Source organism: Ochlerotatus camptorhynchus, unplaced genomic scaffold (assembly GCF_037179485.1).
Source record: "Ochlerotatus camptorhynchus isolate MF236.1 unplaced genomic scaffold, CSIRO-AGI_Acam_v1.1 ptg000434l, whole genome shotgun sequence".
Classification (NCBI taxonomy): Eukaryota; Metazoa; Arthropoda; class Insecta; order Diptera; family Culicidae; genus Ochlerotatus; species Ochlerotatus camptorhynchus.
Genome location: NW_027040920.1, coordinates 6,836,362 through 6,857,750, shown reverse-complemented (window position 1 = coordinate 6,857,750; position 21,389 = coordinate 6,836,362). Strand labels below are relative to the sequence as shown.

The window sequence follows — 21,389 nt, the reverse complement described above, 5'->3', positions numbered from 1 at the left end:
ATATGTAAAAATATTGAAAGGCAAAAGACGAATGAGCTTAGGAGTTGACAAAATCGGATCATTACTGTATTGTTAATTTTTTTAGATCTAAGGCTTAATTTTTAGTATCCTGTACTATGGAAATGTAAGGAACTACGGGCATTGATGTCATGTGTCGTATGATGGATTTTGGTCCAGGCCACTGCCCTTGTGTACCCGAAACATGTTCGGATGTTTCTAATTTGATCCTGGGCACTTGATATAAGCACCATTGCACTTGCCTAATAAAATTGTTATGGTTATTTTGCTTGACGACGTGTTTAGGGTATCATCCAAACCATTTGTGGAAAAGTTCGACAATTTGGGTAATCGTTCGTTTATGGTATTTATTTATTAGGGTTGTTTTTTTTAAATTCTCATGTGATTTGAGGTGTTACATGACGTAGTTTGGTCCAAGTCAGAAACGGAACATGTTCGGATTTGGCTAATTTAGTCCTGAATGCTCAATATGACCATCATTGAACTTCTTCTGTACTCTCATGTGATTTGATTTGTGATGGACATGATGGTTTCAACACGATTCAGGGTGATTATGGAGTATGCACCGAAACATGTTACGACCATATCTCCGGAACCAGCTGACTGATTCTTAAAATGAACAACAGCGACCACAATACCTTCCTTCTGCCGGTTGTTGCGTCCAATTCGGTTCAGTGAGTATTGAAAAACCCGACTTAATTTATATCGTCACATACGCACATACGCAAAAACCAACTAAAAGTTCGTAAAAGATCAACAAATTAATGTTAAAAACGCTTTTCTGATCAAATGCAATTTCAAAAACCATGCAAATTCAAAAATCCACGTGAAAAAAAGCAACTCCAGTGTATATCCAAGTTGTCTTGCCCTTGCTCTGAAATCTTTACATAATATTATTGGAATGTTCTGAAGAATTTCATTTAGAAGCTTTTCCCTTCACAGAATTCTTCTCAGAATAAAATAAATTTAAGAATCTCTATGGGAGTCCCTTGAAAATTTCTTTATAACGATCCAGAAATACTCAGCAGAACATTCCAAAAAATACACGGATTTCTTCCTAAGATTCTCTTCGAATTAAATTAATGATTCCAATCATTTACTGAACTTTTCTTCCATAATTCTATTTAAAATTCGCTTGAATTCTCCTTAGAATTTCCAAATTTCCTCAGAATTGTCTTAAAATTTTGCTCAGAACTATCGCCTGTAAACTCAATTCAGAATTCTCCCTATAATTCTTTAGAAAATCTTCTCGAGACGCACTTGTAATTATCCTCCCAATTCCCTTAAACGTTTCACACACTTGTAATTGTGCCCTCAAAATTCGATTCCCTCGGCATTTTTCGCGAATCCTGCAGTTCTCTTCATAATCGTCGTGCCTACTCTTAACTCTTAACTCTTAACTCACGCAATGAGCTTGGTGTTATCCATGTTGGTGTTATGTGGTGAAACTCTTTCTAACATATCCTTAAAATTCCTTTGAAATTTTCTTCATAATTACCTTAACTCTCTTCTCCAACTGGGGGGTTTGGTAAAGAGAGATGATCAACCCGATTCGAACCTTCCTCAAAGTTGTCCTTGCTCGCTTTCTACACTCTATATACAATTTTCACACTGCCGTACTCTAACGGAACTATCAACTCTATACTTTCATCTCCTCATCTATCGTATAAAAATGACCACTAAGTCTGTTATTTGAAATTAGCATTTTCAACTATGTAAATCGTTAACTTCACGCAGAATTTTTTTTTTTTAATTCTTTATTTAAGAGATTTTTAGCCTTAGGCTAGTTCATCTCTAACTTCTCGCAGAAGTAATGCAAACAAAATAGTTAAACTACTGAGCAGTTCCAGGCAAACATTTTCAAAATGACATCCTTGAAATTTCAGACAAAATGTAGCACAAAACACCATTTCTGATCGAATTGTCGTCTTATAGGAAGTTGTAGAGGAAAATAATATCTTTCTGGAAAAATAATAATGGTTTTTATATATATTTATTTTAAATAATAATCCTAAAAAAAATTAAATGAAAATAGGGGAAATGGATGTAATGGTCATTAGTACCGTCCCAATGACGCGTTCATCTAGATAAAATTGATAAATAGCAGCGATGGACCCAATATTAGATCCATAGGCCAACATTAGAGTCCTATCTGAAAGTTGCCTTGCCCGATATTTAAAACATTAAAAAAAACCTATGAAATATGCAAACTTTTGGAATGGTCAAAACCATGGACACTTGAAAACTGACGAAATTCGTAGAACAAGAACTTTTGGTCAAATATTATGGATACTTCAACATAATTTTAAATACTCCAAATGTTTGAATTTTCAAAAGCTCTTAAAATTCAACAAACCATCATTGAATTTTCAATCATCAAAAGCTGTTATTTCGTTCAAATTCAAAATTCTGCCAATGAAAATGTCATCACTGTGTTCCGGTAGGCCAGTAATGCAATGATGACATTTTCATTTTCAGAATTTTGAATTTGAACGAAAAAATTGCTTTTATTTTTTTTGATGATGATTGGAAAAACAATGATGGTTTGTTGAACCTTAAAAAAAAATTAAATCGAGCAAGGGCCTTTTTGGGATATTTTGTTTAACATTGTTTTGTTGAAATTTATGCTTAAAATTACTAAAAACCATTTTTTGCAATTTTTTTTCCAGAAAAAAAAACATTATTTTTCACAACAACTTTGTCCCAGACGTCATTTCGATTGGAAGTGCCGTTTCAGTGCTACAAATTTTAAAATAGTTTCAAAGACACTATTTTGAAAATTTAACAAACCACAAAATGGCCGAATTTTAACAACAATGTGAAACATTGCCCATAACACACAATTCAAAGCTTCATGCAAATCGGAGAAGGTCGAGTTTTTTTCTATTCATCAATTGGCGTGGAACTACTCTTCTCCAAAGTGACTATATTCTGGAAGTTTAGTTCAGACCAAGGGTCTTAAAATTATCTCGGTCCAGAATCCTATGTTTTTTCGAAGACAGTCAAGTTTTTTAAGGTTTATCGATTTCCCGGTTTCCTATTGCTATAAATGATATAAAATTATGAATGATCTCACAACTTTCTCAAAAATTACATCGGAAGCGGAAGACCAATAATCATGCACCGAAAAACCAGCGAGTGGCAACCAAAATCTGAAAAGCGTTACAACGCAATACAATCTGTCAATTTGTTGTTGAACCACGCACTGAACACAGTTTCAATCTGTCCTATTTTTATCGTTTCGCAGTAGATGACCATGATTGATCGAACGTGGTTGCTACTCCGTTATTTCCAGATCAGCTGCAGCACAGATAACCAAAAGATGATACTTAGGACTAGCAATCAACCTCTATGTGTATGAACTGGTGATCCCAAATTTTACAATGCGGGTATGAATATGTTGACGTGATACTCGCTTTGTTAGAAGCCGAGAAATCATCCACGTACATCCTCGACGAATCACTGGCGGGTTGGGTAAAAGGGTACGGTACGCTTAATTCAAGTTATGCGTTCATGCTAGGAGAGAAAGCGACTAACGACTTATGAATATGAAGGTACCTGGGATTTAATACACGAACGTCTTATCAGTAAGCAAAAACGGTCAGTCTCCTGGCCACCGAGCCCCCATATCACAATACACCACCTATGATCGAGTTGTTGTATCCATTTAAACCCGGCGACGGTGTCGATGACGGCAATAGTCACACAAAACACAAACGAGTTAGAAATGTGACCCAAAAAATCTTTAATATGAAAGGGCTTGGGACTGAACCTACGACCTTTTTTTTTTTTATTTTTATAGTCACTTTAACACTCTTGGGTCATTCGTGACTTGTCCGGGGGTGAGATTTGAACTCGTGACTCTGGCGTGAGAGGTATGGATTTTTTTTCTACTTTGGTTTGTTTTTTCCGTCGATCTTGTTTTCCGTGCTGAGTACCAATGCTACCGACGTACCAGGAAGGCAGCTCCCACACCTGGACCCTACCTATCGACCCATCAACTCATGAACCGGGGACCAACGGCTTTACTTCCCATCCGAAGGAAGGCGTGATCAAAGATGTTATGCCTCAGAACATCCCGGCGGCGAGAGGTATGGATGTTAACCACTACGCCGGGGTCACCCGGACTTATGTTCAATAAACAAAAACGATCGCTCTAAGGCCAACAGGCCCTTTATTTCAAACCACACCACTTATGATCCAGTTGGTGTTGTGACGACAACAACTGTTACGCAAAACAAGACTCTAGAAATGGGCTTATTCAAACTGATCCGCAGTTATACGAAAACCCTTTCAAGAAGCCTTAAATATATTTAAAGTACACCGAGTGACAGTAACAAGCAAAAAAAAATTGAACCGGAAAATAAAAACACGTACACCCGCGAGCAAAGCATCTGGTGAGATCTGACTTTTCGTGCTTTAAATTCCGACCAAAATGTCTATGAAAAAAATCAAAACATTTCTGGTAACTCAATATTGAATAAAGTGGTTTTATAGGTGCATAGCATGCTAGATTTTGGCATAGAGCGTACTAAGTGTTTAATATGACGGCCAATTATTTTGATCTTGAATACTGCTGTTCTATGTGTGTTGTTAAATCTAAAGTGCCATCTTTCTACGGAATTCAACATTCCATTTCATTTCTCCGGTGGACTAAACTAAAAAAGAAAAAGTTCAAAACGTTTGCACAACATTTGCGACAATATTGGTCCCTTGGGCAAATGATACCTTTTCCACCCTAGAACCCAAACCCTAAAGCGACTGTGGTGGTTACGGATGAAGAGGAAATTGTTAGCCGAGTCGTGCGCACAATCAAAATGAATATCAGTTCGATTACAAATTCAAATTGGCATACAATGCGGATACAAGCAGCATCAGTAGCAGCAGCAGCAACCGACGACGTCCAGACAATTTCGAAGAATTCAATCTGTTCCGAAGAATACCACACCGTCATCGGCCATTTGAATGGCTCGCGAATCGTGAGTTCTGTGTTTTTTTTTTTCGCGAGCGCGCGCGTACAAACTGTCTAATTTATGTCTATCATTAATTTCAACGGCAATATCACGTTTGAGAAGTCAGCCAACTAGCGAGAGCAGAGACCCATAGTAACAACCGGTAGTAAGATAAGATGAATAAATCGTGTTCCATTGCTCAAAGCAATATTACATTCCTAAATTGACTTTGTACTCGTTCGCTCGCTCGCTCTTACTCTCGACGATTTGCGTCTTCTACATGATTTGGTACCATCAGCCACTTTGAGCCACGATTGGAGTTCTTTCTTGTTGAGTAGCTTTCGATTAATACACCTGAATCATGACGATTGTTGGCCCAGGGTAATTATTTGTCAGTCCTTTAATATAAATGGAAAATATCTGGTTACCCTAGGGTTAGGGTCTAGTTCATCCTTATCCAAAAAAACTTTCAAAACAGTTATGTTGATGAAGATATACGAAAAAAAGGTCCAAAAACAAATATAACTGGATTCCAACGTTCCACGACAACTGGCGACAAAGTAACGATAAAGATCACGCTGGGAAAATGGGAAAATCATTTCTTCTTTATTTATCATCGAATGGCTGACATTTTCTTCAATCTACGGCTGCAAAACTTTCATCGACGAGAGACCATGATTGGTGACTCTGATGGCACCACCGATTTTTCTCTCTCTCTTTCTGTCGAATTGGAGCGCAGCGCAGTTGTCGATAGGGAAATACACAGTGGGTGCCTGGTCGGAGATGGGCCTCCGCCAGCGGCGCCCCGGACATCACCAGATGACAGTTTCAAGCGGAAATGAAACTTCATTCGAAATGATTTTCCCATTTTTCTCCAATCATTTGCACGTCATATCTCGTTTATCAGATTGACTTAATCTAATAAACTTTTTCATCGCTACGCTTCATAATGTGATGCTGCAGATTGCTCGTTGTCGTTAACGTCGTCATTTTTCCCATTACGACGGCCACTCTGCCAGAGCGGAGACCGTTCGGTTTAGAGTTTGGTTCGGGTTCGGAGAAGTGCACGTCAACGTGCGAAAATTGAAGCTTGCGATTTGCATAATAATTAAAATCAATGATATTCATGACCGACGGGATGACGTATACACATAGTCACAGAGAGATGGAGAGACGGACAGAGGCCACCTTCTCCATATCTAGAGTTCATTCTGGGTCTGGGATCGTCCAAACTGACACACGCAGCAGAGGATATCATAAATCGTCATCAACTTACCACTCGCATCTGCGACACTTTCTTGTAGCCCACATAGGAGAATATGTGTCCCAGGATTTCGACGGGTAGATTCAGCAGATTCAGGCTTTCGTCCGGCGGTGGCTGCTGGGGTGAACTGTGAACCGTTACCACCGCCCCCGCCACCCCCGAGCCGTGGGCCTGGGGAACATTTGAACAACTGACACTGCCCGAATTGTGACTCTGAGTGGCGGCGGTGGTACTTGTGGTGGCGGATCGGCTGTTCGAAGAAGGCTGGCTGGAACTGCTGCTGCTGGCGGCTGAGGAGCGAAACAGGTAGAGGGTACTTTCCTCCGTTGTGGCACCGGTCATCTGACGTGTGGATACCATTGTAGTTTCGCTGGAATGGGAAAATTAAATGTAGACTAATTAGTTGATGCGGTAACAATGCTGGATGGCATTTGAAGGTGGGAATTCAGTTGCTGGCGTTTCCGAAAGACACTCAAACAGCGTACAAAGTAAGATGCAAGCAAAAAAAAATCATCAATAAGGGTTATCATTGGTCCGTAAAATTCACGGAGAATTACTGATGCCAAATTTGTAATTTTTGCTCAATAGTTCGGTTCCAAATCGGGTCCTGATTAGCCTTCCAAAATTTGAGCTCGTTTGATTAGAAACTGATTTTGCACAGACCATTTGAAGTTTATATGGGAATTACTATGGGAAATTCAAACTTTTTGTTCATTACCGCTGGCGCCGCCTACAACTGAATTTAATCAATAAAAATTTCTGGTTTTTCCGGGTGCTCAGCATATTTCATTTTATTTTTTATTTTTTTCAAGTAAATATAAATATATATTATATTATTTTTTATATTTATATGGTAAAAAATGGAATATAGGGATGATTGATTTCAGCAATTTATGTTGGCATTTTATTTTGAATTTAAAACCAGGAAAAAAACCCCTTTGCCCTAATAAGAAGTAAAACTAGGGGCGAACCCGACGTAGTGGTTAACATCTATACCTCTCACGCCAAAGTCATGAGTTCAAATCTCACCCCCGGACAGGTCACCAATGACCCAAGATCGCAAGAAATTGTTACCCTATGTTACATAATTTAAATAATTATTTGTAGTTTAAAGAAATTGTGAATTCTTTTAAAAGATTCAGAATTTTTTAATTTATCTAAGTTACATGTTAATTATACGAAGGGCACTACGTCAAATTGATAGATTGAGCATTGACAATCTTTTAGACAAAAATTAGATCCATGGAATAACATTTGGATTCTCGGACTAAGCAATTTTGTGAACATTACATAAGAATATATTTTAAGGTTAGGCCAGATTTTTACACTTTAGAACTTTGCGTGATTTCTGACTTCAATAAGGCGTTTGACAAGATCTTAGATTTATTAAAATCAAGCCTCTTGGACGTCAACAAAATCTAAGGATTCTGACACTTTGAAGCATTGAATTGTGATGTAAATTGTGGAGGAATTCTATGCATAATTCTGAAGAAGTTCTGGAGAGAATAACCAATGAAATTTGACTAGAAGTTTCTGAAAATTTAAGAAGAATTTCTAGAAAATGTTAAGGAAAACTAAAGGTGAATCCTAAACTAATTCTACACCGAACCCTTTTTTATCGTGGGTAAATTTGTGCAATTCTCTTATCTGTGGTGAAATTCAAATATTTCTGGAGGTATTTTTTGACACTAGTTGCATCAAGCTTGGTTTTATTTGAACATAGAAAAAACGAAAGTTTGGTGTACTATGGAGAAAGTAACGGTAATTTCAAGGGGATTTTATTTTTATTATTACTCAAAGTCTTCTCAGAATGTCACGCATGTTTGAAGATAGTTTCAAGAGAACTCCTCAGAGAAGTCATTAGAATTTGGAGGGATTTTTAAGGAGTTTTGAGCATGAGCATGAGCATGATTGACCGCCCATAGAACCAATAGACGATGATTGGGGCTAGCAATCATCCTCAATATGTAAAAACTGGTGATCTCAAGCTAGGCAATTCCCGTGCCCGAACACAGGTCAAGAAAGGTATGGGTAGGAATGTGTTGACGTGACACTCGCTTTGATAGAAGCCGAGAACACCTCTGCACTTCCACAAGGAATCACTGGAATATTGGGTAAGAGGGTTTGGTTTGCAGAAGGGTTCGTTTTGGTAAACGATAAGCTGGATTGATATCCAAACGATCCTATAACACGAAGAAGCTTGGGATTGAACCCAAGGTCTTCTGTTCAGTAAGCAAAAACGTTTGCCATTAGGCAAACGAGCTCCTTTTATTATAGCAAACTTATGATCGAATTGTTGTGATTCCAATGTATTCACATTAACAAATAAAGCGATCAACAAATCTGGAGGGGCTTGAGATTAATGTTCTACTCAGTAAGCAAAAATGGTCACTCCAAGGCCACCAAACCCCTCATATCACATCACACAAGCTACGATCACGTTGCTAATTACAACTATTCAAAACCGACCCCGAAGGTGACGTTGATGACGATGTTACGTTTCACGACACACACGATAATCAAGCGATGTTACTATAAGTCTCCTTAATATGATAGGACCTGCGATTTATTCAAACTCAAACTCGACGGCGGTGCCCTTTACACAAGAAGCTACGAAAAAGAACATATAGCGGAGGTTAATAAGGCCAAAAAGCAAGAGGAAAAAGGCCTAACATATGATTTCAAATCAAGGGTTGCAGAACACATCTTCACAGAGGACCACCAACTATCGACAGAGGACATCACAATTTTACGAACCGTATCTACACCATGGAAATTGGATGTTGCAGAAAGCCTCGAGATCAACAAACAACGTAATTCAACTTTACTCAACAGGGATCAAGGAAACGGACACACATGGCTTTTCAAGTTACTACCTAGGACACATCAACGAGTAAGCAGCGGAGTACCTGTTCCTACAGGAAATCAAATTTAAGTTTACCTAGTTTCTAAGTGAAAATGTACCTGTGTTTATATAGGGTAAATGTTGGCTTCGGCACCCATTGACTCTTTTCGGCAACCTAAATTTAAACGTTAATTTCACTATGTTTTCCCATCAACGCACTTCCCTGAATGTGTCCAAACGATTGTTTAGCCTTTCAGCTTCAATCTGATTATATTTGAACGATCGAGCAATCCAGTAATGCTACATTTTTCTTCAAATAAAGCATACGCACTACAAAATGGGGTTGATTTCGAGTTGCCGATAATATAACAGCTGGTTAACACGCAGTTCTAATGGGAAGGTTGCCGAAGAAAAAGAGGCTGCCGACAATAGTCACACTCACCTGAGAAGTTTGGAGCGTTGTAAAAACGCTTTCAAAACGTTTTGAAAAATTCTGTCGATTGGAATGGATAGAGAAGCAAGCAGCAGATGAATGTAAACAAACAGACACATCATATATGTGCGTGACGCTGAGAAAATGCTAGTAGAAGTGCAGACGCTGCTTAGATTGACGAGAATACGTAAATTCCCCTATATTAGGTAAATGCGATGTTTTTCTTCAGTCGAGTATTTGTACAAGACACTGAAGATGTCTGCACATTGTAGACGAAATACGCGTATCTGTCAAGGATAAGCAAATAAGGTAGTGGAGTTAAATGGAAATTACTAATCCTTCTCTCTCTCATTATACAGGTATTCCACTAAGACGAAAAAGCGCTTATGCCTTCATCAAATTCTACTTTTACGCGGCGTTCGTTGTTTCCATTTGGTCCTTACGTCAGACGAGAACAGAATCAATAAAACTTTCACATTTTTGGGCTACCATGCCCCTTACTTCACAAAGTAAACTACGACCGACGCGATGATTTTACCAGCGTATAAATATTGCACATCTTTTAAGCTATCTCGACTGAACTCTATTGCTACTGTTTTCTCCTTCATATTTCACCGGACCGCCCGATTATGCGTCAACATACCGCATCAAAACCACCAAGCAACACAATCAAACACGGCCCGCATGATCGTTTTAAGGACACACCTAACAACACATCAAAAACTAACTAGGTACGAATCGGGTTGATAATCTCTCTTTACCGAACTCCCCAGTTGGAGTGTTGTTGAGTGCAGTACAATCGATAGAACTGTTTCCACACATCGTAGGTAGGTACATGAGCAAGACAGTGATCATCTCTTTTTGCCAGTGGCGGCGTTGAGAGAGATGATCAACCCGATTCGTACCTTCCTCAAAGCTGTCCTTGCTCGCTTTCTACTCTCCATATACAATTTTCACACTGCCGTACTCTAACGGAACTATCAACTCTATACTTTCATCATCTATCGTATAAAAATAATCACTTCAGTATGTTATTTGAAATTAGCATCTTCCTTTGGTTTGTTTTTTTCCGTCGATCTTGTTTTCCGTGCTGAGCACCAATGCTACCGACGTGCCAGGAAGGCAGCTCCCACACCTGGACCCATCAACTCATGAACCGGGGACCAACGGCTTTACTTCCCATCCGAAGGAAGGCGTGATCAGAGATGTTATGCCTCAGAACATCCCGGCGGCGCCGACTGGGATTGAATCCAGGCCTGCTGGGGTGAGAGGTAATCACGCTTACCACTACACCACCGGCGCCGTTAAAATTAGCATCTTCAACTATGTAAATCGTTAACTTCATGCCGAAGTAATACAAACAAAATAGTTAAAGTACTGAGGAGTTCCAGGCAAAATAACGAGAAAATAAATGAAATTTTGAATCGACCTTACTTTACGTAATTGTTTGTTATGGGCAATGATTCACATTTTTTTCCACAAATTCGGCTATTTTGGATCTTGCAAAATTTTCAAAATGACATCCTTGAAATTTCAGACAAAATGCAGCACAGAAACACCATTTCTGATCGAAATGTCGTCTGATACAAAGTTGTGGTGGAAGAAAATATATTTAAAAAAATGGTTTTTATTTAAATTTATTTTATGTAAAAATTCTAAAAAATGTTAACAATCAAAATATTTGAAAATTACCCTGCCCGATTTTTTAAATATTTAAAAAAAAAGCCTACGAAAAATGCAAACCATCGACACTTGAAAACTGAAGAAATTCGTAGAACAAGAACTTTTGGTCAAATATTTGAACATTTTGTAGGTACGGTTTCATGTGTATTTTTTCACAGAAAATTATTTAGAATGTATAAATTACATCAAATACAAAAAGTTCAAAAAATCTACCAATAACTCATGTTCTGTGATTTTTGTCAATTTCAAGTGTCCATAATTTTAAATATTCCAAATGTTTGAATTTTTCAAGAGCGTTAAAAAATAACATTTTGTAGGAATTTATACTTGAAATTACTAAAAACCATTTTTAGTCCTATACATCACAGCAAAAAAATAATTTTGATATCACGTCAAAGTGGATGCACTACAATCATGTCGAAAATATGGTGTAATATTACTTGCTAAAAAGGACAAAATTATCATTAATACAATGCATGAACTGACATTACGCTGCTTTTACTGCATTTGTTTATTTATGTGGTCATAAAAATTACATGAAATTTTCGACATGATTGTAGTGCATCCACTTTGATGTGATATCAAAATTATTTTTTTGCTGTGATTTTAAAAAAGTTTCAAAGACGCCATTTTGAAAATTTTACAAAACGCAAAATGTCCTAGTTTTAGCAACATTCTGAAACATTGCCCATAACACACAATTCAATGTTTCATGCAAATCGGAGAAGGTTGAGTTTTCTTATTCGTAATTTAGCGTGGCACTACTCTTCTCCAAAGTGGCTATACTCTGGAAATTCAGTTCAGACCAATGGTCTTAAAATTTTCCCGGTCGATATTCCTATGTTTTTCGAAGACAGTCATCAGTAGACGCATCGACCTCCACAAATAATGCATCCGATTCCCAATCCAGCGCAACGGGTATCCCGTTCACGCATACCAACACCACTATCAGATAGGTGAAATTTACCCGACCATCAAAACGCACTGCCCACAAAAGATGACATACCATAGAAAATGCAATCGAGAAATGTATAAGAACAATCTTCAACTGGAACGTACTCCCCAAATCAATACATCCGGGAGCGCATTGCTGATGCTTCACGGATATTTTCGTCTAGTCATTTTAAAACAATTCCTCCTTCCAGCGATTCCAATCACACAATAACTAGATAGGGGAAATGGCTCTAATGTTGGCCTATGGATCTAAGATTGGGCCCATCGCTAAAAATCTCCTATTTATCAATTTTATCTAGATGACCGCGTCATTGGGACGGTACTAATGGATATTTTTGGTCGCTATGGGAAATTTAGTCGATTGCTGAATTTATGTATGGGCCCAAATTAGGGGCATTTAGGCCGACATTACATCCATTCCACCTTTCAATTTTCTTTTTCAAAATACTCTGTGTACAAAAGCAATGCACATTGCAAAAACCTAACAATAGATCAGTGCGGTCGAGTCACACCGGCAACAAAGAGAAGCGAGAGCACACCAAGCACCTAAGAAACAGGGGGGAAACATTAGCACACACCTTTCCAAATCAAATTGTCGCGCCCGGGACACAAAACTAATCGAATGACATGTGTCTGTAAATGTCTAGTATAAGAAATAAATTCCTTTGTATTTTGTCTCTCTTCATTGGTATTTGTTTGTCTTGTCCCGCCGTCTCCATGAGTCTCATCGACACCCGCTAGTCACCATAGTCGGTCGAACTCCAGACGAATCTAGAACCGCACTACCGTTCATACTGGCGACAACTCTGGTCTGATGAGACAACGAAACCCCACCCCAAGCTCCTCCCCTGATCTTATCTTTCGACAATGTACTCCTCTAACCACGGGTAAGCCGCGAATAAAGACTGGAACGCGCAAAAATTGGTCGACAAAAAATCGTTTCTTTCGGTCAAAATTCATATCACAAAAATCTTATTTTTATTTTGGTAGTTCAATTGATATACCTATTTAAAAGAAACAATGTTCGTTTATTCTTTTGGTTTGCCGAATCCGAACTGCCGTGCCTTCCGCTTAACCCCTTTCATTAAATTTTGCATAGTGGTCTCATCGACCTTATTCGCCGCCAAACGCCAGTTAGATTTTAACTGTTGCTCGTTTTCCATGTTTTTTTTTTTTTAGATTCCGTTTGACCAAGGCCCAATACCGTTCGATAGGGTGGAGTTCTGGACTGTTGAGAGGGTTGTGGTCTTTGGGTACCACAACCACGTTGTTCGTATCGTACCACTCGATTGCCTTTATCCCATAGTGGCAGCTCGCCAAGTCCGGCCAGAACAGCACAGGTCTATTTTGTTGCTTTAGCAATGGTAGCAGCCCCTTTTCCAGGCACTCATGGACGTAGATCTCTTGATTCATGGTTCCCGTAGTAATGAAAATACCGCTTTTTAGACCACACGTGCATATGGCCTGCCAGACGAGATATTTTTTCGGGAACTTCGATAGTTTCAGCCACCTTCCCTTTTCCTGATGCGGTATAAAACTCCTGTCCCGGAAGCTGCCTGAAACCCGCCTTCACATAAGTTTCGTCGTCCATGACTACACAGTCGAACTTTGTGAGCAGATTCGTATACAGCTTTCGGGACCGCTGCTTTGCCGACATGTTTTGTTTGTACTCTCGGTTCGCCATCTTCACCTTCTAAAACGTCGACAACCCTGCTCGTTTCTTGGCCCGCTGCCCAGTAATATGGGAGACATTGAGCTTGGCAGCGACGTCCCGGATGGAGAGGTTAGGATTCCGCTTATATTTCACCACCACCTTCTTCGTCGTCGCTGTCACGTCCGAATTACGATTGCCGCCGCTTCCAGGCTTCTTGGTGGTCGACAGACGCTCCCCGAACACTTTTAAAACGTTTGTCACGGTCGATTTGGTAACATCCAGCAATTTGGCCAACTTGGCGTGTGAGAACGTCGGATTCTCAAAATTTTGACACGCTGCTCCTCTTGCTTGGACGTCATTTTGAAAACTGGAGAGCAAACGGTGAAAACTCATCATAGCAACCATTGTATATATACTCAACGTCCAAATGCAGCATTTCAGACATTTAACAGAAATACACCAATTTGAAGTTGACCAATTTTTGCGCGTTCCAGCCTTCATTCGGCCCAACTTCTACTAGACATAAAAATAAGTGATTTTTTACAAACAATGAATAATGAATTATCAGCTCCGTAAAGCTATAAAAAGCTATAAAAGCTAACGATGAAAAAAATGAGAGCTGAGTGCCTAGGGAATTCCGATTTGAATATTTTTTGGAGTTACAATCTGAATTCTCCTGGACATTAACTCAGAATTGCCATGTAATTCCACAAATAAATTTCCCAAGTATTTTCCATAAGCTTTCCTTTCAAAGCTTATCAATTTCTTTTCAGAATTACTTTCTTGTCTCCTCGGAATACCTTAAGAATACTTTCCAGAATTCCCTAAGAGTTCTCTTCGAAATAACCTTTGGATTATGCCAATTCTCATCGAAATTCAATTTTAATTTGTTCCTGTAAATTCATCCAAGTTGAAGACAGATTCCAGGTTTTTTTTCTAAGCTCAAAGTTTCAAAAAGAATGTCTTACTTACAAATTAATTTTCCAAAATTCAACCATGGCATTTAGCATTCGGATAGTTTTCATGATTCTGTAGCTCGGATATCTTCTTAAGTCTTAATGGGGGCTTTGGAAATCTTACGAAATATCCAACTTGATAACATTAACTTAATTTTAGAGCTCATAAAATCTGTTACAGTTTTATAGAAACAATATTTTAATGATTTGTGATCTAAATAATTTTTTTTTTAAAGATCTAAAAAATTAATGTGTTATTGATGCAAAAATTATGAGGAATGTCGCTAAATAAAAATCTTTCAATTGACCTTTTAGCTTGTCTCACTTGGTCGTTTTCATCGTCTCCTTACTACGGTGCTGAGTGTGGTCCGCACTTTACGTAGAAACTTGCAATATGGCCCGCCATATGCCTTTAGTTGAGCACCACTGCTGTAAGGCATTGAACATGTAACTTGGGTCTTTAGTCTTTACCCCTTTGACGATAATAAGTAAAGCAATTGCCAGAGCCATCATGTACCCTAAATTAAAATTCAATCGAATCTTTTCAAAGTATGCAAACGCAGATATATAGATACAAGTTCATGAAATTCTAAACATCAAGAACTCATGATGTGTCTTGAGTTTGTGGAATTTCTCAAAGTGGGTCACAATCGATAAAATATTGAAGCCCACTGGACTATTCGTCTTCAATATTGGTGAAACGTAAGCGTATTTAATTTTTCAAAACGGGTCGCAATCAACGAAAGTTTGAGAACTTCTGCTAATTTCAAAACATCTTCCCTATCGAACAAGCATCTCAAAACTTCTTGAACGTCATACCAGACCAGAGGCTCATGTCAAGATTGTTAAAAGGCTTGTACAACTTTACCATTTAGTTACCGTATAAACTTGCACGAAACTGGCGCTCGTGTTCGTTTCCAGGAAAATGGGATGACAAAAACACGACAGCCGGCGGAAAATTACTACCATTCCGGTGGAGAACTCTTCGCAAGTAGCAAAATAGCACTTTCCGTAAATTTGCTAAACGAATGCAGTAACAGCAGCGGCGGCACCACCTAATGGCGGTAACATCACGGATGCACACACATCAGAAATCATAGTTTACGTGTTTCGAATAATATGCTACCCATTTCCCATATCTTACGTTTCGGTGGCGATGGCGGAAATACAGATGGAATCGAGCGAAAGTTGGCTGTCGGATTTTTGCTATTCTAACAGGCTGGCAGGCAATGCAAGGAACATCATCACCCCGTAGAGCCCGGGGATAGAAGAACATACCTGGTCGGGTCGGCTAAGGCTTCCCGGGAACGAAGAACGTGAAAGTTTGTTCCCGAGCTCAAACCCAGTACTAGTATACTGGTGGGGATGTTGGGAACGTGGAAGAACTTTTGACGCTAAATTGAGGTTCTTCCCATCGTTTTTCACAGCTCTTGGGTGTGTCGTACCTACCGAGGAAATGAAGTACGCCGCCTATCCCACATCCTTCGTGTTCCGAAAGTTGCAGGCAATATAAATATGGCACAAGATCGCTTCTTTTCGCAATTTGAAACAGGTACAGGTACACCAACCGGGTTTTCCCATTTTGCCCGTGCAAAAGTAGCAACTCACAATTGGGATATATGTGCACGACTTTTTCCTGTCTGTGCAAGGATAGTTTTGCCTCCACTGAAAGCAAAGGCAAAGTTTCTGCTCAAGGATAGCCTGAAGTGAATTGTGAAAATAAAATTTACACCGAAAAAATCAAAATGAATAATGATTCTTGCATTAGTGGCTTCAGCGCCAGATTGCACATGCTGGTTTGTGCTGCAGTTATGGATGGAGAGGGGGGGGGGGTGCTAGAGAGCATCATAGGAGAAATCGTGAATTTCCGCAGTTTCATCTTGTGCTGTCTACTTTTTTGTTGGCATTTCATTCTGACTCGAGCTTGGGAAGAAATGAAAAGTTATACACACTCATACCGCTTTGCCAAAAAAATATAGAAAGACGCATGTAATCCAACAAAACGGGGACATGATTTGGAAGATTCTAGGGAAAAGGGATTTTACACAGCAGCGGTAGCATCTTTGCGCTTACGATGACGGTGTAGAAGTTCCATCATGCTTCGGTTCCTCCGGGTGTGGAGTTGACTTTTGCTGGGTGAGGGCGGTTGATGGTGCCATACCTTTTATATTTTGCACGCTTTTAGATTCCCGGCTAACAACGTCGGCGTCGTAGTCAGTTAACCGAGGGAACGGGCATAAAGCTTGCTACAACGGTCGGTAATGAAATTTAAATGCCATGCTTTGTGCAAACGTGACGTGTACGAATACGTGATTAGCTCGCACCCGAACGATGCATGCGTCCTGAACGTAGAAGCGAAGAAATTCGACAGCTCTATAGTGTCGTTTGTGACGTAATGTTATGCTCTGCGAAATTACTCAAAGCTGAAATTAACTTCCATCTAAAGCGGAGGTTTAGAATCTCGTGACTTCATTGACCCGCGTTTACGTGCCAGTTTATAAGTTGCTTGACATGGTAATGCATCTTGCTTCAATCGCAGAATCTCGAAAAGAAAATTATCTGCTTCCGGAATGAAGACAATCAACGAATTACCTGGGCATATTGGTACACAAACTGCATACAAACAAAGCTAACCAAGCGCAAAATTGACAAAATTGGTGTTATTGGCATCAGTAAATAAAAAATCTAATTCTCTATCAACTAATCTAACCATCAAGACAGTTGAATGCCGCATATCATTTGTACATAAATGTGTTAGTTTTAAATCATCTTGTTTTTGGAAAATTTTCAATGTCTGAAATATTGGACTCACATTTTAAAAAACTTAAAAATCTAAAAAAAATCTAATCTTGGAGAATTTTCTTACTTCAAGACAGGGTGTCGACTCAATGAAGAAAACCAAATTCCCTGATATTCCCTGATGTTACAGTAATTTAAAAAAAAACAGTTCAGTGCCCATCCGTTTTTGGCCAGACGACCTCATCAGCTATTACTTTCCTCAGATATGTACTAGTGCTTTCTGCACATGGAACTCTAGCCTAAAGAGTGGTCCAGATCAACCTCAAATCAAATAAAGCGTTGGATACATTTTAAACGATGCATAAAAGGCAGAAATCGCGTGTTGTAAAAAAGGGAATGTACCGCCTTTTTCGAAATTTACAATTTTTAAACGTGGTAAGCACGTCGATTCAAGCAGTAAGCGGGATTTCACTATGATTGATATTGATGTGTGACGGAAACTGCAACCATTTCGATATAAATCTGCACAAAAGGCTTGCTTAATCGCCCAAAGTTTTCAGCAAGTTCAAGAACCGTTTCTTGCCTCGATATATATTGCCTCCATGATACGAGAAGACGTCCATGGTATGGCAATTTTATCACCCTTAGAAAATAATCGTTTAAATTTTTCGAACCTCTTAACGGAATCCCTTTATGAAGAGCTTTGAGTGTGTTGGTTTTTTTTCCTTTTAATACCGTTATAATTGCTCATCTTTTGACAGATACGCGTATTTTGTCTACTACTTGTAGACTTCATCAGTGCCAAGTGGTGTTGAGTACTTGGCACTGATGAAGTCTACAAGTAGTAGACAATATACTCATATCTGACAAAAGATAAGCAATTATAACGGAATTAAAATAAAATAAACCAACACACTCAAAGCTCTTCACCCTTAGAAGTTATTTTCTAATTGTTTTCGAACACAACGCTAGGGGCAGATATTCACCCAGTTTTACTGCATCTTACATATGAAACACTTGTCTTTAATTCCATTATATTTTTTCCCTTGAGCACATTTTGAGACCCAGCTCCGCAAGAAACTTATTCCGGATAATACGTTCAACCAAACGCCGGATTCCTGGGTTGGGAGATCGTAAAAACAGCTCATTCACCTTCAACAGTTAATTTCTTCTGAATTACAATCCCGAGCAGGACCGAATATCTCGATCCCTTAAATTGGTATGGATTAGCCTGCCATAGAAGGTTAAATGCCAAAGAATAATACAAACAAAAATAGCATTCCAATACCAAATTAAGCAAATGCAATACCAAAACAAAACCATACAGGTATTTTTTTGGTATCCAAATATATTTTTTTGTTATTTGCAAAGCATTATGCATGTATTATATTTTTTTATCAGTCCAGGATCTTCAGAATAATACTTGATCTACTTGAAGGCATCAAATTCGAGAGCCGTTTCTTGCACTTCAATCAGTTGGAGATCTTCAAACTAGCTAATCGTCATGAAGTCATACGGTTATTCAGGACTGGTAGCGATCACTGCTGTCAGAAATAGTGATTTTAGTTACCATGTTGAATAAATAAGTGACCAAATAGTGACTCATAGTTGTAAAAATAGTGACTAAAAGTGAACTAAGAGAAGGCGCATCAAATAAATGTTTGATGTTTTAGACTTATTCAATTATTATCTCATAGATACTTATGAACGATATGAACCTTTAAAGCGAAAGATTCAATAGAAAGTTTATACCAAACCCACGTGTAGTTTATGTCTTCAAAAATCTGGAAACCGGGAATCCTCCGAAAAAATTTTTTGTTTCCTGAAAATACCTGGAAGTCTAAAGAATTTAAAAAAATTCTTACTAAGGATATATTAAAGAAAATAATGAATTTTAAAATACAACCATTTATTTTTTCTCGTTATTTTTATTCAAAGTTAGAACCTTAAAGATTCACAGTGGATTAATCTTCAGTAAGAAATAATTTAAAAAAAAATTTTTTTTTTAGGTTTCTGAAGACCACTGTCCTTTTGTGAAGTTACTGAAGTTTTTCTAAATTTATGGATCTTTTGTGCTCCCGCAATTTTCATGCAATTAGAACGAAATAATTAATGATTTTCACTGAAGTTGATTAACGACACTAACTTAAACTTCTTCAATAATCTAGACGTTCCTGATGCCTAAACGTTACTGAATTTCTTTATAGTCCTCTAGACTGCCCTGAATTTATCAGTATTTTCTAAGAACCCGCAACTTTACTGAAATTAATTAATTTGCCTTGAAGTCTCGAAATTGTTTCTTAAGTATTATAACCATTATTAACACTCGCTTTTCCCTGAACCCCTTCTATGCTTACCTGAAGTTCTCTAAATTTGTCTAACAATCCAGCAAATTTTCTGATATATATATTCATTATTCCCTGCCGCTTTTGTTTTGTTTTAGGATCAATCATAGAATTCTTGGAATACCCTATAATTCCACGGAACTCCTTGTAAGTCGCTGCAAATTTGCTTAAGTTAATGGGATTATTCTGAAGCTATCTGATCGTCCTCGAAGTATTCAGAACTTCGCTGAATATCATTAAACTATCTACAAATATCTACATTTAGTTCTCTGGAATTTCTTGAAGATATCGCTGCTTGTTAAAAGTTCTCGCTTTTTTTATTAATGGAACTTCATTCTCTAATCAACTTAGCTAAATTTGCGCATTTTTTTGAAGTTCTTTAAATCTGCATGATACCCTTAAAATATTCTCACGTTTTCTGGATGTTCATGAAATTTCCAGGAATTCTCTCGGAGCTTTGCTGAAGTTTTCGGAAATTCACTGAGTTTTTTTGAAACTTCTTTAAGGTTTCTAATATTTCCTTGAACTTGTTTGAACTGCCCTTTGATTCTCTGACTTGTCTTGATGTTTTCGAAGCTTCCATAAAGCTCTTAGTTCTATTGAAGATCTCGGCTCTGCTCGGAAATAAACAGAATTCCCGTAAACACCTTTAAATTTCCCTGAAATTCTCTGGACTTCTGTGATGGTTCTGAAATATTTCTGAAATTTTCATAAATTCTTTGAAGGTCTCTGTACTTCCCTGAAATTCGCGAAACATCTTAAGGGCTCTCGATTTGTTTTTCAGCACATCATTGAACTATCTTGAATTTATCTAAATTTACGATTATAGATTTTTAATCTATCTAGCTTTTCTGAGGTGCCTAGAACTTCTTAAAAATGTTCACAATACCCCGCTTTGATGTTCTTACAGCTTCCAGTAAGTTTCCCATATTTTCGGCGTGTTAACTTCCCTTATGTTCTTGCAGTTTGTCTATAGAGCTTCATTGAAATTCTCAGCATTTCCTTTCATTCTTAATTGTTGTAAAGTTAATGGAACTGCATTGAAGATCTCTCATCTTTCAAAAAGATAATTACGATCTTGAAATAAATCATTTCTTTGTTTTATTTAATTCTGGCACTAAATATTTTCAATATCTTGAACTTGTACATGGAATATGAAACTTCAAGACATTGAATATTTTTAGATCTTGGACTTACTTACTTGGAAAACTCAGGTATTTTCATCCAGAAAAATGAGTAGACATCCTGTACATAGAGAAAGACGATTAAACTTCACAACGTAAAGAATAATCAAACTTAAAATAAATTCACGCTTAAAAAGATTTTTTTTCTTTATTTAAGAGGTTTTCAACCTAAAGGCTGGTCAGTGGCGTCACCTTAACCTCAATCTACCTGTGCACCAACTCTCAAAACATAAACAATTATCGAAATATTGCTTGCAATGGATAGATATCGAGTTAACTAGAAGATTAAGTGTATTTTTCAACCGATTCGAGTTTGAATATGGCATTAAATCTGTTTTTGAAAGTTGGTGCACAGGTAAAAA

The 21,389-nt window shown here is 38.0% G+C and overlaps 1 protein-coding gene across 4 annotated transcripts in view; it reads right to left on the bottom strand.

Moving 5' to 3' along the window:
- Nucleotides 1-21,389, bottom strand: part of dmpd (F-box protein dmpd) — a 339,784-nt gene that overhangs the window by 216,855 nt on the left and 101,540 nt on the right. For all 4 annotated transcript variants that reach the window (XM_065234628.1, XM_065234629.1, XM_065234631.1 and 1 more), the window contains exon 3: nt 6,247-6,604. In XM_065234628.1, coding sequence (XP_065090700.1) covers nt 6,247-6,594 — 348 coding nt within the window. In that variant the 5' untranslated portion in view covers nt 6,595-6,604. The remainder of the gene's footprint in view (nt 1-6,246; nt 6,605-21,389) is intronic.